Source organism: Lissotriton vulgaris, chromosome 5 (assembly GCF_964263255.1).
Source record: "Lissotriton vulgaris chromosome 5, aLisVul1.2, whole genome shotgun sequence".
NCBI classification, from domain to species: Eukaryota; Metazoa; Chordata; class Amphibia; order Caudata; family Salamandridae; genus Lissotriton; species Lissotriton vulgaris.
In genome coordinates, this window is record NC_141693.1 from 1473048014 (window position 1) to 1473066333 (window position 18320).

An 18320-nucleotide genomic window follows, 5' to 3' on the forward strand; every position below is an offset into this window, starting at 1 on the left:
GATAGCTCCCTCTCATCACTGGGCCTGTGTGATCTGTTACTGTAAGCTCTTTGAGAGCTCCCTCTCATCATTGGGCCTTTGCGATATGTGTTACTCTAAGCTCAGTGAGAGCTCCCTCTCATCATTGGGCCTGTTTAATATGTGTTACTCTAAGCTCTGTGAGAGCTCCCTCTCATCACTGGGCCTGTATGATATGTGTTACTGTAAGCTCTGTGAGAGCTCCCTCTCATCATTGGGCCTGTGTGATATGTGTTACTGTAAACTCTGTGAGAGCTCCCTCTCATCACTGGGCCTGTGTGATTGGTGTTACTCTAAGTTCTGCGAGAGCTCCCTCTCATCACTGGCCCTGTGTGATATGTGTTACTGTAAGCTCTGTGAGAGCTCCCTCTCATCACTGGCCCTGTGTGATATGTGTTACTGTAAGCTCTGTGAGAGCTCCCACTCATCACTGGGCCTGTGTGATATATGTTACTCTAAGCTCTGCAAGAGCTCCCTCTCATTACTGGGCCTTTGCGATATGTGTTACTCTAAGCTCTGTGAGAGCTGCTTATCATCATTGGGCCTGTGTGATATGTGTTACTCTAAGCTCTGTGAGAGCTCCCTTTCATCATTGGCCCTGTGTGATATGTGTTACTCTAAGGTCTGTGAGAGCTCCCTCTCATCATTGGGCCTGTGTGATATGTGTTACTCTAAGGTCTGCAAGAGCTCCCTCTCATCACTGGGCCTTTGCGATATGTGTTACTCTAAGCTCTGTGAGAGCTCCCTCTCATCATTGGAGCTGTGTGATATGTGTTACTCTAAGCTCTGTGAGAGCTCCCTCTCATCACTGGGCCTGTGTGATATGTGTTACTCTAAGCTCGGTGAGAGCTCCCTCTCATCACTGGGCCTTTGAGATATGTGTTACTCTAAGCTTTGCGAGAGCTCCCTCTCATCACTGGGCCTCCGTGATATGTTTTACTCTAAGCTCTGCGAGTGCTCCCTCTCATCATTGGGCCTGTGTGATATGTGTTACTCTAAGGTCTGTGAGAGCTCCCTCTCAACATTGGGCCTGTGTGATATGTGTTACTCTAAGCTCTGTGAGAGCTTTCTCTCATCATTGGGCCATTGCGATATGTGTTACTCTAAGCTCTGTGAGACTTCCCTCTCATCACTCTCCCTGTGTGATATGTGTTATTGTAAGCAATGTTAGGAGCTCCCTCTCATCATTGGGCCTGTGTGATATGTGTTACTGTAAGCTCTGTGAGAGCTCCCTCTCATCATTGGGCCTGTGTAATATGTGTTACTGTAAGCAATGTTAGGAGCTCCCTCTCATCATTGGGCCTGTGTGATATGTGTTACTGTAAGCTCTGTGAGAGCTCCCTCTCATCATTGGGCCTGTGTGATATGTGTTACTCTAAGCTCTGCAAGTGCTCCCTCTCATCATTTGGCCTTTGCGATATGTGTTGCTCTAAGCTCTGGGAGAGCTCCCTCTCATCACTGGGCCTGTGTGATATGTGTTACTGTAAGCAATGTTAGGAGCTCCCTCTCATCATTGGGCCTGTGTGATATGTGTTACTCTAAGCTCTGTGAGAGCTTCCTCTCATCATTGGGCCTGTGTGATATGTGTTACTCTAAGCTCTGCGAGAGCTCCCTTTCATATCTGTGCTTGTAAGCTTTGCGAGAACTCCTTCCTATCACTGGCCCTGTGTGATATGTTACTCTAAGCTCTGTGAGAGCTCCCTCTCATCACTGGGCCTGTGTGATATGTGTTACTCTAAGCTCTGTGAGAGCTCCCTCTCATCATTGTGCCTGTGTGATATGTATTACTCTAAGCTCTGCAAGAGCTCCCTCTCATCACTGGGCCTTTGTGATATGTGTTACTCTAAGCTCTGTGAGAGCTCCCTCTCAAACCTGGCCCTGTGTGATATGTGTTACTCTAAGCTCTGTGAGAGCTCCCTTTCATCACTGGGCCTGTCTGATATGTGTGACTCTAAGCTCTGTGAGAGCTCCCTCTCATCATTGGGCCATTGCGATATGTGTTACTCTAAGCTCAGTGAGAGCTCCCTCTCATCACTGGCCCTGTGTGATATGTGTTACTGCAAGCTCTGTGAGAGCTCCCTCTCATCACTGGGCCTGTCTGATATGTGTTACTGTAAGTTCTGTGAGAGCTCCCTCTCATCTTTGGGCCTGTGTGATATGTGTTACTCTAAGCTCTGTGAGAGCTCCCTCTCAACATTTGGCCTGTTTGATATGTTACTGTAAGCTCTTTGAGAGCTCCCTCTCATCATTGGGCCGTTGCGATATGTGTTACTCTAAGCTCTGTGAGAGCTCCCTCCCAACATTTGGCCTGTGTGATATGTTACTGTAAGCTCTTTGAGAGCTCCCTCTCATCACTGGGCCTTTGCGATATATGTTACTCTAAGCTCTGTGAGAGCTCCCTCTCATCATTGGGCCTGTGTGATATGTGTTACTCTAAGCTCTGTGAGAGCTCCCTCTCATCACTGGGCCTGTGTGATATGTGTTACTCTAAGCTCGGTGAGAGCTCCCTCTCATCACTGGGCCTTTGAGATATGTGTTACTCTAAGCTTTGCGAGAGCTCCCTCTCATAACTGGGCCTCCGTGATATGTTTTACTCTAAGCTCTGCCAGTGCTCCCTCTCATCATTGGGCCTGTGTGATATGTGTTACTCTAAGGTCTGTGAGAGCTACCCCTCAACATTGGGCCTGTGTGATATGTGTTACTCTAAGCTCTGTGAGAGCTTCCTCTCATCATTGGGCCATTGCGATATGTGTTACTCTAAGCTCTGTGAGAGCTCCCTCTCATCACTGGCCCTGTGTGATATGTGTTACTGTAAGCAATGTTAGGAGCTCCCTCTCATCATTGGGCCTGTGTGATATGTGTTACTGTAAGCTCTGTGAGAGCTCCCTCTCATCATTGGGCCTGTGTAATATGTGTTACTGTAAGCAATGTTAGGAGCTCCCTCTCATCATTGGGCCTGTGTGATATGTGTTACTGTAAGCTCCGTGAGAGCTCCCTCTCATCATTGGGCCTGTGTGATATGTGTTACTCTAAGCTCTGCGAGTGCTCCCTCTCATCATTGGACCTGTGTGATATGTGTTACTCTAAACTCTGTGAGAGCTCCCTCTCATCATTGGGCCTGTGTGATATGTTACTGTAAGCTCTGTGAGAGCTCCCTCTCATCATTTGGCCTTTGCGATATGTGTTACTCTAAGCTCTGGGAGAGCTTCCTCTCATCACTGGGCCTGTGTGATATGTGTTACTGTAAGCAATGTTAGGAGCTCCCTCTCATCATTGGGCCTGTGTGATATGTGTTACTCTAAGCTCTGTGAGAGCTCCCTCTCATCATTGGGCCTGTGTGATATGTGTTACTCTAAGCTCTGCGAGTGCTCCCTCTCATCATTGGACCTGTGTGATATGTGTTACTCTAAGCTCTGTGAGAGCTCCCTCTCATCATTGGGCCTGTGTGATATGTTACTGTAAGCTCTGTGAGAGCTCCCTCTCATCATTTGGCCTTTGCGATATGTGTTACTCTAAGCTCTGGGAGAGCTCCCTCTCATCACTGGGCCTGTGTGATATGTGTTACTGTAAGCAATGTTAGGAGCTCCCTCTCATCACAGGGCCTGTATGATATGTGTTACTGTAAGGTCTGTGAGAGCTCCCTCTCATCATTGGGCCTGTGTGATATGTGTTACGGTAAGCTCTGTGAGAGCTCCTTCTCATCACTGGGCCTGTGTGATTTGTGTTACTCTAAGCTCTGCAAGAGCTCCCTCTCATCACTGGCCCTGTGTGATATGTGTTACTGTAAGCTCTGTGAGAGCTCCCTCTCATCACTGGGCCTGTGTGATATGTGTTACTCTAAGCTCTGTGAGAGCTTCCTCTCATGATTGGCCCTATGTGATATATGTTACTCTAAGCTCTGCAAGAGCTCCCTCTCATCACTGGGCCTTTGCAATATGTGTTACTCAAAGCTCTGCAAGAGCTCCCTCTCATCACTGGGCCTGCATGATATGTGTTACACTAAGCTCTGTGAGAGCTCCCTTTCATCACTGGCCCTGTGTGATACGTGTTACTCTAAGCTCTGTGAGAGCTCCCTCTCATCATTGGCCCTGTGTGATATGTGTTACTCTAAGCTCTGTGAGAGCTCCCTCTCATCACTGGGCCTGTGTGATATGTGTTACTCTAAGGTCGGTGAGAGCTTCCTCTCATCACTGGCCCTGTGTGATATGTGTTACTCTAAGCTCTGTGAGAGCTCCCTCTCATCACTGGGCCTGTGCGATATGTGTTACTCTAAGCTCGGTGAGAGCTCCCTCTCATCATTGGCCCTGTGTGATATGTGTTACTCTAAGCTCTGTGAGAGCTCCCTCTCATCATTGGGCCTGTGTGATATGTGTTACTCTAAGCTCTGTGAGAGCTCTCTCTCATCATTGGGTCTGTGTGATATGTGTAACTGTAAGCTTTCTGAGAGCTCCCTCTCATCATTGGGCCTGTGTGATATGCATTACTCTAAGCTCTGTGATAGCTCCCTCTCATCATTGGCCCTGTGTGATATGTATTACTCTAAGCTCTGTGAGAGCTCCCTCTCATCACTGGGCCTGTGTGATATGTGTTACTCTAAGCTCATTGAGAGCTCCCTCTCATCATTGGGCCTGTGTGATATGTGTTACTCTAAGCTCTGTGAGAGCTCTCTCTCATCATTGGGTCTGTGTGATATGTGTAACTGTAAGCTTTCTGAGAGCTCCCTCTCATCATTGGGCCTGTGTGATATGCATTACTCTAAGCTCTGTGATAGCTCCCTCTCATCATTGGCCCTGTGTGATATGTATTACTCTAAGCTCTGTGAGAGCTCCCTCTCATCACTGGGCCTGTGTGATATGTGTTACTCTAAGCTCAGTGAGAGCTCCCTCTCATCATTGGCCCTGTGTGATATGTGTTACTCTAAGCTCTGTGAGAGCTCCCTCTCATCATTGGGCCTGTGTGATATGTATTACTCTAAGCTCTGTGAGAGCTCCCTCTCATCATTGGCCCTGTGTGATATGTGTTACTCTAAGCTCTGTGAGAGCTCCCTCTCATCACTGGGCCTGTGTGATATGTGTTACTCTAAGCTCTGTGAGAGCTCCCTCTCATCACTGGGCCTGTGTGATATGTGTTACTGTAAGGCCTGTGAGAGCTCCCTCTCATCATTGGGCCTGTGTGATATGTGTTACTCTAAGCTCTGTGAGAGCTCCCTCTCATCATTGGGCCTGTGTGATATGTGTTACTGTAAGGTCTGTGAGAGCTCCCTCTCATCATTGGGCCTGTGTGATATGTGTTACTCTAAGCTCTGTGAGAGCTCCCTCTCATCATTGGCCCTGTGTGATATGTGTTACTCTAAGCTCTGTGAGAGCTCCCTCTCATCACTGGGCCTGTGTGATATGTGTAACTCTAAGCAATGTTAGAAGCTCCCACGCTCTCTTGTGCCTGTATAACGAGTTTATTCAAGCTGAACCTCATTCCCTCTCTTGGTGGCTCGTACTTCGGTAAGGTGTGCAGGGAACTCCCTCTTGCTGCCCGGGATCCTGTATGACTTGTACTCTGTGAGTTATGCAGGGAACTCCATGTCACTCCCTGTGCCTGTGTGGTCTATGTTACTTTAGGCTCTACAGAGAGATACCCTGCCCCCGGGGCCTGCCTGGGGTGTTTCCTGGTCCAATGTGCGTGGTGAGTTCCCATGCTGCACCGCACAGCACAGTGGGCTCTCCAGAAACAAGAAGTGAGGGCTCTTGGCAGGCCAGGATGGGGCACTTACTGTCAGGCAGACGTAGAACTCGCTCCCCCAGACTCTTGAAGTAAGTGTGCCGCAGGCCCTGCTCCGCAGAAATCCGGCTCTTCACTTCATACTGAAAACAAGAGAGATATGTGGTGATTTTCGGAGATCAGTGCGGTCAGCCCAAATCACCTTCTTTCGGATACATTGTCCTGAAAACAGATTCTGTAGACAGCGAAAAGACAGACTGACAAACAATCCATAACTGGTCAGGATACTATATGGGATGCTTGTGTAGGTTTTTTAATATTCTCAATGTCCTATGCTGGCAGGAGGTTGTCCACTCGGACATCTTATGGATCTGAGGGAAGTTAACATGCGCCACAGGTGGTCTGCAATACCAAGACGTGCTGCTCATGTTCAGTTTTCATGGGCCAAATGTACCAGCGCTTATTGCGTTCGCAAACGGGCCGTTTCTCAGAATCGGCCCGTTTGCGAATGCAAAAATGTGTTTTCCAATGTATCAAGCTTTAAGAATTCGCAATATGGGTAATCGCAATTATTTGCGATTACCTAAATTGCGAATGCAGTTAGGGAATCTCAAAGTGTGATTCCCTAAATGATATTCTTGTAGCCCACGCAAATTGCGATATTGCTTTTAAAAAATTGCAAATTACCCCCAACTTCAAGTTGGTGGTAATTTGTGATTTCCAGTAAAAATTCACTTTTTTGCATTTTTCAAAGCGCCATGTGGCACACATACACGCCCTTAGGGCACGTATGTGCACCACATGTACACACATGCACATTTCAAGGGTGCAACAGGGTGTCCTTTTGGAACCCTTTCACCCTTGAAATTGTATGCACAATTTGCGAGTACCTATTGGGTACTCGCAAATTGCGTATGCAATTCCCATTCATTCCTATGGGCCGGCCAATAGAAATGAATGGGAAGCCATTCCTTAATTGCGAGTCTCAATTTGCGATTCGCAATTAAGGAATGCCAAAGAATAGCTAAATATTTGCTCATTTTTCATTACATCTCGTTTTATGATTCTCAAATAGCGATTCTCTGAAAATCGCTTTTTGACAATCGCAAAACCATTCTTTGATACATATGCCCCTATATCTCTGACATTAATATATGTCAGTGCTCAGAGACATTTTGGGACCTGCAGGATGCATTATGGTTGAACCCCCAGTGACAAGCAGTGTTGCAGCTCTTGTCATTCACAGGAAAAGTGTTTGACTGGTAGTGAGTTATTAAGTGCATCCGTAACCTTCATTTATCAGCAGGGTACAACAAACCCATCCATGTATTATATGCGAGTCCTGTTACAGATTAATTAGCGTGTTACAATGTGATGAGATCTGATCGAACAGAGATTATATCTTATTGAGGCATGGAGGACTATTTGAATTATAATAAAACAAGGAGAGGGGCTCTTAAAACTAAAGGGATTGGAGCACCCAGATACTTTATACTAAAAAAGAAAGGTTTCCCTTTAGTGTCGTTTAGCATAAAGGCCAATCACGCCACACTTGCCCACTCACGTAAAGCACACTTCACAGATAGAAAATAATAATAAAGCACTTACAAAGAAAATGACAATAATATTTTAATATATCACAATATTTATTTATCATTAAAAAACAATAGTCCCTAAGCTGCGTCGTAGACGGCGTTGGGTTGCTTTTTCCTCTGTTGCAGCATAAAACACACAGTCCCCGGGGCTGAGGGCAGAAGAGCTTGAAGTCTTTCCTGTTCATGAGACTTCTTGAACAGGGGGCAAGTTCTACCTCAAGCCCTTGGAGAAACTCACAAAAGCAGATTGCAGCAAGTTCAGTAAAGTCCTTTCATTGCCCAAGACAGAAGCAGCCACTGCAGGCCAACACAGCAAAGCACACAGCAAAGTAGTAGTACTAAACTTTATTTTCCTACCTAATTCCCCGGGCCAGTTATGTTTATAAGATGTTATAAACAAACTGCCCATTCTGTCCTATGGGGAACAGGTAGCCTTGCAATAGGGAAAAATGAAATTGGACGTAATTCGCTATCAGGACTTGCCACACACACCAGGGCATGTCCTACCTTTCACACACACTGCACCCGGCCCACAGGGGTACATTGGGCCTACCTTAGGGGTGGCTGACATGTCAGAAAAGTGAAGGTGAGGGACTGGCAAGTGTGTGAACTGGCCAAGTCGACATGGCAGTTACAAACTGCGCGCAGACTCCGCAATGGCGGGTCAGAGCTACCTTTGTAGGGCTACTCACGTGGGTGGCACAATCAGTGCTGTAGGCCCACGAGTGGCATTTGATTCACAGGCCCTGGCACACTCAGTACACTTTACTAGGGTCTAACAAGTAAATCAAATATCCAATCATGGAAACACCAATCCATAACACAATTTACTACAGTAGCACTTGCACTTTACCACTGATCAGCAGTGAGAAAAGTGCGCAGAAACACTACGCTAGCAAAAACAGAGTCAAAACCAGGAGGTCAGAAAGCAAAAACTCAGGGGAAACACGCCAAAAGATGCCGTGTTTAACAATATGAATATACTGATATTTGTACAGTGACATTCTAGATGGATAGCAATCGAGTGCTGCTTCCATTCAGAGGGGGCGTGAGCTAGCAATTGAGGCTCGACTGTCGCTTTTGGGCAGGGTGAAAAATTATGGAATATTGTTGGTCCCATTCTGTTCATGCAGAGGTGAGCAATGGAATGGGATGCTACTCAGATTAATTACTAGTGTCGTATAGTCATTCCAACATTTGCAACTATTCTGCATTTGCAACTGTTCAGATGTAATATTAAAATTACTCTTTTGAGCGATAACCATAAAACAACTGTATTTGGATACCAGCCTCAGACATGGTGCTATTTGAAAAACCAGAACGGATCCAGTGAAAACAAATCAAAAATATGTGCTCATGGATACCTCTTCCAAAGGCTGTAGATTGGAGACCTTCACTGTCCATGGCAGAGACCTGCAGATTCCGGATGAGATAGCCTATGGGTGCTCCAGCGAGTATGCACTGGATCAGTCTTGATTCAGTAGCGGGCAGCGCCTACTGGAAGTGGATAGTTTGAGTACCTTCGAGGGTGCAGCTGTGTATGTGTGAGGACAGAATGTTTCAGTGTTTGCCGTCGTGTTACTGTTGGAGCCAGTGTTGATGCCTGAGGAAGGTTCTCAGCCTCTGCATGATGCCACTAGAGGGCAGGGTCCAATTCTGGATACCGGCTCAGTAAAACAGGATCAGACTAGATGGACGTGCACTCGGTTGGCTCAACCCACAGGTGGCTGGTTCTCTTTTGCTGTCCTGCTTTGGATCCTTTCTGCAGTCTGAGATGGCCACTTAAAGAAGAAAGAACTTGATGGGAGCCTGGACAGTCCAGGCTCCTGCAGTATAGATAATGGGTGACACATGGTGGGTCTGACTATTAACCCCAAAGGATGAGATAGCGCGTAAGTAAGGACCGTGGCCCATCTGAATGGTTCCTGCCTCAGTCTAGGTCTACAGCCAGGTAAATGTTATCAGTTGCTCAATTACCTGGAGGCCTCAGATGGGACTGAGGAAGGATATTTCCTCAAACCACTTCATAGTCATCCTGTCTCTACTTTACTGTCTAACTTGAAAGGGCAGGTGAAGCAAGATCTCTAAGGAAATATTTGGGAATCAAGAATTACCCAAGAAGGGAACCCACACAGTAGAAGGCACCTTTGGGCCAGGAGGTGGAACATTAAGGAAATGAGTGAATACGTGAAATTGATTTGTTTGACTAATAAAAACTGTTACAAATAAAAAACAGAACAGGAAAATAAATTGAATAACATCAACATACATATTGAATCAACATAATCAAAAAATGATAATATTTCGTCTCCAGATCTAGCCCTTGAGTAAGAGAAGGGTTAACAATTGATTTGTCAAAGATCGTGCTCAGTAACAAAAGTTGGTTAGACTCCCTCTTCATGAGATCTGGCCTTCAAGTACAAAACAAGCATTTGCAATGCAATAGGTCTCGCATTAGGAAAGTTTGAGCTTTTGGTATTGTAAATGACAAATTCTGTATTTATGTTTTGGTTTTGAAAATAGCTAAATTAATAGCTTTGTCATTTACAATTCCAATAGTTTTAACTTTCGCAAATGTGACACCTATAGCATTTGTAATGCAATATGTGTTGTATTTACGTGACTTAGATGTATTGCTATTATAAATAACAATGGCTTTTAATGTTTTATTTTAATTAATACTTAAATAAAAGTTATTGTAATTTATAATGGCAAAAGCTTAAACTTTTGTAAATAACTTTTGTGAAGATTATGTTCAGTGTATTTTATTGTGACGAAAATACAAGAACAGAAGTGAAATATTAACATCTTTTTGTAACATTTGTAATAAAGCTTGAAACATTGAGAGAACATATTTGAACCAGTTGTTGAATGGTTGCACAGATTGGTGCTGTGGTGGCGCTGAGTGATGTTGTAGTGGTGACGAGTGATGCTGTGGCGTTCAGCGATGATGTGGTAGCGCATAGTGATGTTGTTGTGCTCCTGAGTAATGCTGTGGTGGTGCTGAGTGATGCTATGGTGATGCGATAGATAGAGTGAGTGTGATAGATAGATAGAGGGAGGGCAATAGATAGATAGAGGGGGGCGATAGAAGGAGGGCAATAGAGGGAGGGCGATAGATGGAGGGAGTGCGATAGAGGGAGGGAGGACGATAGATAGCGGGAGGGAGGGCGATAGAGTGAGGGTGATAGATAGATAGATAGAGGGAGGGCGATAGATAGAGGGAGGGCGCTAGATAGAGTGAGGAAGGGCGCTAGATAGAGTGAGGGAGGGCGATAGATAGATAGATAGATAGATAGATAGATAGATAGATAGATAGATAGATAGATAGATAGATAGATAGATAGACAGACAGACAGATAGATAGATAGATAGATAGATAGATAGATAGATAGATAGATAGATAGATAGATAGATAGATAGATAGATAGATAGATAGATAGATAGATAGACAGACAGACAGACAGACAGACAGATAGATAGATAGATAGACAGATAGATAGATAGATAGATAGATAGATAGATAGATAGATAGATAGATAGATAGATAGATAGATAGATAGATAGATAGATAGATAGATAGATAGATAGATAGATAGATAGATAGATAGATAGATAGATAGATAGATAGATAGATAGATAAATGGAGTGAGGGCGATAGAGTGAGGGCGATAGATAGAGTGAGGCCGATAGAGTGAGTGAGGGCGATAGAGTGAGTGAGGGTGATAGAGTGAGTGAAGGCGATAGAGAGAGTGAGGGCGATAGAGTGAGTGAGGGCGATAGAGAGAGTAAGGGCAGTAGAGTGAGGGCGGTAGAGTGAGGGCAGTAGAGTGAGGGCGGTAGAGTGAGGGCGGTAGAGTGGTAGAGTGAGGGCGGTAGAGGGCGGTAATGTGGTAGAGTGAGGGCAGTAGAGTGGTAGAGTGAGCCCGGTAGAGTGGTAGAGTGAGTAACACACATACTTTGAATTTATTTTCATTACCTTGGAGCCTATCATATTAGGTGATCGGTTCATGCAGAAATCGATAGCTCGATAGTACAGCTGTCTGCAAAACCTATTGTTACAGAATCTTAAAAGAATACATGGGGCGGGCTTTGGCTAGTACAGCTCATGGTAATGGCTGTTTGGTGAATCAATCCACTTTTTAGGTACTGCTTCCATTGGAATGCGCGTTTGATTGAGTGATTGCATGAGGAACTACTTTACATCTGAAAAATTATCTCAATAATCACGTTGTCACAGTCAATTTGTTCTAAGCATTCTTTGCAGAAAACAATCCTTTCTTGATACTTTTCACCCATTATTGAAAGCTAATAGATGGGACTTTTATGTGTGAAAAAGCATTTGTGCATGCAATTCATGCACAGCATTTTGGGTATGTCTGGTGCACTATCACAATGATTTTGAATAGCTGAATCATTTACTTGTGACCAAAGGTTAGGACTGACACTAGAGCTTCGAGAGTCATACTTAACCAATGTAAATTTAGAAATCCGTGTCCACCATAAGAGATACTCTAGGGAGTCCGAATTCAAGCCCTTGCCTTAATGTAATTGAAATCTTGCTCTTCCCTGTTCACATATGTGAGAGCAGATTGCGAACAATTCAGTGTTTAAGATTGTAATAATTCTGGCTTTAGCTAAACTAAGGATAACTTAGGCCTTGTCGTCCCTTTTCATTCTGACGTTGCATTCTAACACATGATTCGAGCTGCTCATGTATTCTTAGCAATAATACAGAATTTGCAGGCTTCACCAGAGAAGTGATTTTCCATAGCTAAGTAAACAGAGTGTAATTCTCAAAGACAGAGTGACTGTCCCAGACTCCATAACATACAATGTAACATTTCATGTGCTGAGAACAGATGTGGTGTATACAAGGACTCTAGGTTGCAGAATAGTAAGAAAATCCCCAATTGTATTCTGTTGCAGCTGTTACTCCTTTGCTTGATTTCTATTGGTTAAGAGCATGTGAACCATGTAGCGATGTAGTAAATGTATGAAGCTTTTGTCTAAAACACTATAACAGAGCGTAGTTTCTCCCTGTGAGGAGGAAACCTTTTCCGCTCTTTTAAAAGGCAAATTTATGCTGGATTTTAGTAGAAGTTTATTGAGGGCCTTATTACAAGTTCGGTGGTCCATGTGACCATTGAACACATAGTGGTGGTCCGAGGACCGCCAGACTGGTGGTCCGCCTGCCGTATTAGGACTTTGGTGGTTGGACCTCTACTAGACCATTGCATCTGCTAGGGTTTCTGGTTTGCGGCCACAGTGAGACCTCCATCAAAAGGATAGCGGTGAGGCAATAATGGAGGTCCAAACAGGGCGCCCTGCCACTCCAGTGCCAGAGGATGCCTATATGCACCCCAGTTCCTGCATGGTGCAGCATGCACCACATGATGTATACCACACCATGCAGGAATGTGCTGTGGCGGTGCCTGTCTGACAGGCATCGCCGTGACCACGCCACAGCATGCCCACCTGCCAAGAATTACAATCATAATCCTGCTGGCAGTGTGAGTATGGCTTTGATGGTCCTCCCCTGGGGCGTTGGTGTGGCGGCCTGCAGGAGGACCACCAAAATCATAATAATCTCCTTAGTACTTTGCGGTATTCTTTATTTGTATGCTTATTGACTATATCATTTGTTGGTCAAGCTTATGCACTTATGTACCTTAATTATTTGAGAAAACATTTAAACTGATATTTTTATCTGTCATTCCTGAGCAGAAATGCTTTCGTTTTGTCTTCTGTATCTGCACATTTTACCTTAAAGAGAGAGACAGGTCCAGTGGGGAGCACCTAAGTCCGACAGGGACTTTACCACTCCCGATCCAGTGCTAGAGCACTGAGTAGATGAAATAAAGTTGGGCTTAGCGCATTGACAGATATGGTAGCAGATCTGATGGTTCCGGCTGGATCTGTCAAGGACTGATTGGACCCATATAGGTAAACTGCCCTCAGAACTGAGAACTCTATCTACATGGTATAGATGGTTGTGCTCTGAGAATCAAAATTGACCCAGTCCGTATCCCCACGCTGACCAGTGACAACCCAGAGGAGACGATGTTGCTGACCTGGTAACCCAAAGATGACAACATGAGTATCAATATGAACAATGGTGTGAGTATAGATAAGAAGAGGTGCATTTTGGGAATTGTAGTACGAGATGGGATGTTTAGATACAGTGGACAGATTTGGAATAAGTTACCATGTGGCTTTGATTCTTTGATGGTAGTCATTGCCTCTTTGAAGTTGTTTCTTGATTTTCTGAGGACAGTGCTGTATAAAGGTAATTTATTATGGTTTGTCAGTAAAAGCTACCTTAGACATAACTTGGAGCTTTAACATTTAGTTGTATTGTCTGCTAGGGTGAGGTGTACCGTGAAACACTATCAGTCACACCAAGATAAGGACGTAACTTTTCAATTGTGAGGTAGTACTGAATAAGCTTGATTGCCGTTCATTCCTTACTGCACAGGAGTGAGCGCATGGGTCAGGGGGACTCCAGCAGGTTGAGAGCCTGCTGTCATGTGAATGTTACTTTGATAAGTTCATATGGAGACTTCGTTTCACATAGAAGAAGCAGACAATGTTGAAAATGGGGGGAGCACAAGAGAGAACAGGAGAGTTTGACAGCACATGGGCTGTTTACTTCATAGGCTAAGCTGCAAGAAGAGGCTTGCAGGCACCATGACCCAAGTTGCAATTTGCTGACGTTTAACTTGGTGGCAATGTGTTTGGAGGACGAGCAGTGAATTCTGTGAGTCAGAAAGATTAGAGTGAAAGGTGAGAATAAGTCATAGTTGACATTTTGAGTTGAAAATAATTGGGATCCATTCCTTGAAAAAGCAAAAAGAGTCAGAAAAGGAGGATAAATTCCACACCAGGTAGGAAAATAGCAGCAAAGAAGGGGTTACACACTTCTGTCTGGCTCAAATAATGGCATCAATATACTGAGAATGACAGAGAATTGCAGTTTCCGTAATGTGGCATGTTCCACATACGCATAGTTAAGAATCTGAGGAAGAGAATGTATCATTTAAAGTACCAGCCTAGACCCCCTTTATTTGAAGCCTTAAACCTTTGGGAACAAATGGCAAATGAGAGACATAGAAAGAGATTTGCACTTAAAACCCTCAGCAAGTTCTATTCATGGCTAAACATTTAGGATGATGAGAGGCAGAGAGGATGACAAGAGGGTGTGATCAAGACAATAGAAGCTTACCTTGAGATAGAGAGTGAGAAATTGGGAAAAGAGAATCCCACCTCTCAAAAAAAGCCCAGAGATTATTTAAAAAGTGACGAGCTCCTGAGGTCCAGACCACCACCCCATACAATTCAGTTCCACCAGCAGGAAACATACCCCAAAGTCCAGCAGAGTAAAAACATACAGCACTGAGCCCCACAGACGCGAGTGCACCGCTGAGTTCCATAGCGGCAGAAGTTCACAGACACCAGCAGTCCAAACTACACTATTTATATCTAACCAGTATGAACTCTTTATAAATTTCTATAACTACAAGAACCCCCAAGTTCAGTATGCTAACTTGCTGGGAGATCTTTAGCAAAAAACTTGGCAAAGCCCACACATTAAAGGAAGAGCCTTGCTCAACAACAGGTGAAACTCTTTAATGGAGGATCCCTCTCGTGTCACAAAGTACACGATGCCGTCATCTTTTAATTACGCCAAAGATGCGTCTAAGGCAGCTCAAGAAAACAAGAAACAGATAAGTACGGATGCTCCACCGAACAGGCCCAGATGATGGCTTCCAAAATAAACAAAGGCAGTTAAAAATCAGCTAGAAGAGACTCATTTGGCAATCAAAAGGGAATAAGAAGGCCAGTTGTGGGCCAAGCTCTTACACAATACAAAAACAAAAACAGAGCAACATTCTGGCACACAATTAATAGCTTACAGAACCCAAGTGCACATGGAATCAACTCACACCTGATGGAAGAAGCCTGGGCTAACTATTTTTGGTATCACTTTAACACAGAACCTGCCTACACTATTCACAAAGAGCAGATACCTGGATACACGTCCGGATGCAAACTATCCGACCCGGATAAATCATTGGCAATTGCCATTTTGCATTCACTGGCATACAGATTACTAACCGGATAGTGAAAGGCAGGACAGAGAAGGCGCCGGGTCCCAATAGCATTCCCCGATCCTGTACAAGCAAGTCCCAGATTTTTGGGTGGCAGCATTACTACCACTTTTCAAACAGATTCTTGAAGTGTAGAAAGTATTCCAGATTCTTGGAAGGGGTCAATCATATCCCCAATCAAAAAGAATGATGCAAAATATGACAGGCTGGTCGCAGTAATAGACAATGTCGGCAAATCCTATGCTGGCCTTCTTTTGGAAGAACTCACATATTGGGGTACCGAAATGGCAACCATTCCCCTCAACCAAACGGGATTTCGCAAGCTCACAGGAAGGATAATCAATCAATCAATCAAAGACATTTATAGAGCGCACTACCTACCCGTAGGGTCTCAAGGCGCTGTGGGGAGGGGGGTGCCGTTACTGCTCGAACAGCCAGGTCTTCAGCTTCTTCCTGAAGGAGAGGTGGTCTTGGGTCAGGCGCAGATCGGTCGGGAGGGAGTTCCAGGTCTTGGCGGCCAGGTAGGAGAAGGACCTTCCTCCTGTTGTCGCTCTTCGGACGCGGGGGACGGCGGCGAGGGCGTGGTTGGCTGAGCGGAGGTGGCGTTTGGGAGCGTAGAAGTTGACTCGGTTGTTGAGGTAGCTCGGGCCTTGGTCGTGTAGGGCTTTGTGTGCGTGGGTGAGGAGGCGGAAGGTGATTCTTTTGTTGACAGGGAGCCAATGCAGGTCTCTGAGATGTCCGGAGATGTGGCTGGTTCGTGGGATGTCGAGGATGAGTCTGGCTGAGGCGTTCTGGATCCGCTGGAGTCTTTTCTGGAGCTTGGCGGTGGTGCCGGCGTAGAGGGCGTTGCCGTAGTCCAGTCGACTGGTGACGAGGGCCTGGGTGACGGTCTTCCTGGTCTCGGTGGGGATCCACCAGAAGATCTTCCGTAGCATGCGTAGGATGTTGAAGCACGCCGAGGAGACGGCGTTGACTTGCCTGGTCATGGAGAGGGAGGAGTCCAGGATGAAGCCCAGGTTGCGTGCGTGGTCTGTTGGTTTGGGTGCGGCGCCCAGGGCGGGAGGCCACCAGGAGTCGTCCCAGGCGGAGGGCGAAGAGCCTAGGATGAGGACCTCCGTCTTGTCTGAGTTCAGTTTCAGGCGGCTGGTCGTCATCCACTCGGCTACCTCTTTCATCCCTTCGTGCAGGTTGGCTCTGGCGGCGACGGGGTCGTTGGTCAGGGAGAGGATCAGCTGGGTGTCGTCGGCGTAGGAGATTATGTTGAGGTTGTGTTGGCGTGCGATGGCCGCGAGGGGTCTCATGTAGACGTTGAAGAGGGTGGGGCTCAGTGAGGATCCTTGAGGGATGCCGCAGATGACTTTGGAGGCCTCTGACTTGTACGGTGGTAGGCGGACTCTCTGTGTTCTTCCGTCGAGGAAGGAGACGATCCATTCCAGTGCCTTCTCCTGGATTCCGACGTTGCTGAGGCGCTGTGTTAGGGTGCGGTGGCAGACAGTGTCGAATGCTAACAAATATACTTACCCTCTCTCTTCTGATAGATGCGGTGAGAAATGCCAACTTGCCACTCTATGTTTGCTTCATTGATTATTCATCCGGCTTTGAAAACATTGACAGGAAAAAACTGTGGGATAAACTGTCCAAAAGAAAAATTAAATCTGCTTTCCTGAATCAACTGATCCTCCTACATACTGATACCCGAGTCCAAATAAAGCTGGGAGCTGGCGAAGGTCTATCCAGAAAGATACCAATGACTAAGAGGCTGAAACAAGGCTGTGTACTGTCCCCTCTTAGTTCAATCTTTTTGTTTCAGACCTTTCGAGTGAGCTGGACAAATGCAACTCCCACGCCCCAAAGATGGGAGGGCTTACTCTCTCAAACTTACTCTACACCGACGATCTTGTACTGATCAGCTGCACTCCAATTGGCCTCCAACACCAATTAGACGTCATGCAAAACTTCTCTGTTTATAACTAATTACGCATTAACCTAAAAAAATCCAACGTGATGCAGTTAAATCAAAAAAACACAGACATCACTGGCATTTAAGAGGTCTCCCACTTGATGTGGTCGAAAACAATAAATATCTGGGCATTCTAATGGATAGCAAATTTACGTTTGTGGCACAAAAAAAAACCAAAGTAAGAAGAGGTAACACAACGGTGGTTGCATTTAAAAACATCAAACTCACGCCTGTGAGCCAGGTGACACAAGGGGAGCGAGTGTCTACGGCGAAGGGAAGCAAGTACACTGGACAGTATGGTAGCAAGAGCCCTATGAAAAAAATATCTACCTAAATATACCTCGCAGACACAAATAAGACTAGAATTTTGCCTGCAGACGCAACAAATAGCACGTAAAGGCACCTTTGTCAAATGCTGGTACAAAATAAAGGAAGCCAAACGTGGGACTCTGGATGCATATCTTTGGAAGGAACTCAAGTCAAAAAAAGACAGTGCGGCCATGATCTATCTGCAAGCTTCAACAAATTGACTGGGCCTACGGGATCTTTGATAGGCTGCTATGACACATAAAAGCTTCAAACAAGTTGTCAATAAAACAGTTAAATGATGTCCTTAGTGGAGGATAAAGCTGTACTAAAAGAAGGCCACATGTTTGGATCGGTCTGCAGAGTTACTCCAAGGCCTCCCCTCAATCTTACTTAGGAGCAGGTTTCAGGAAAGCGACAAAGGAAAAATATCTTCACCTTCAACCGGGTAATCTTCCATCACTGCTCCGCTTGTCTCAATGAAAATGACTACAGACCACAACTAATTGTTGCCTACTTGGGGAAGCAAAAGAGGATGTGCTACATTTATTGTGTATATGCGGGGGACAAAAAAACAAGCACAGACGTCTGTTTAAACCCGCTCTAAAGATCAAG

General features: G+C 45.3%; 1 protein-coding gene across 1 annotated transcript in view; it reads right to left on the reverse strand.

Moving 5' to 3' along the window:
* CDK18 (cyclin dependent kinase 18) overlaps positions 1 to 18320 on the reverse strand; it is a 644959-nt gene that overhangs the window by 78610 nt on the left and 548029 nt on the right. Inside the window, exon 14 of the mRNA XM_086923438.1 lies at positions 5786 to 5876. Within this exon, the coding sequence (XP_086779564.1) occupies positions 5786 to 5876 (91 nt within the window). The remainder of the gene's footprint in view (positions 1 to 5785; positions 5877 to 18320) is intronic.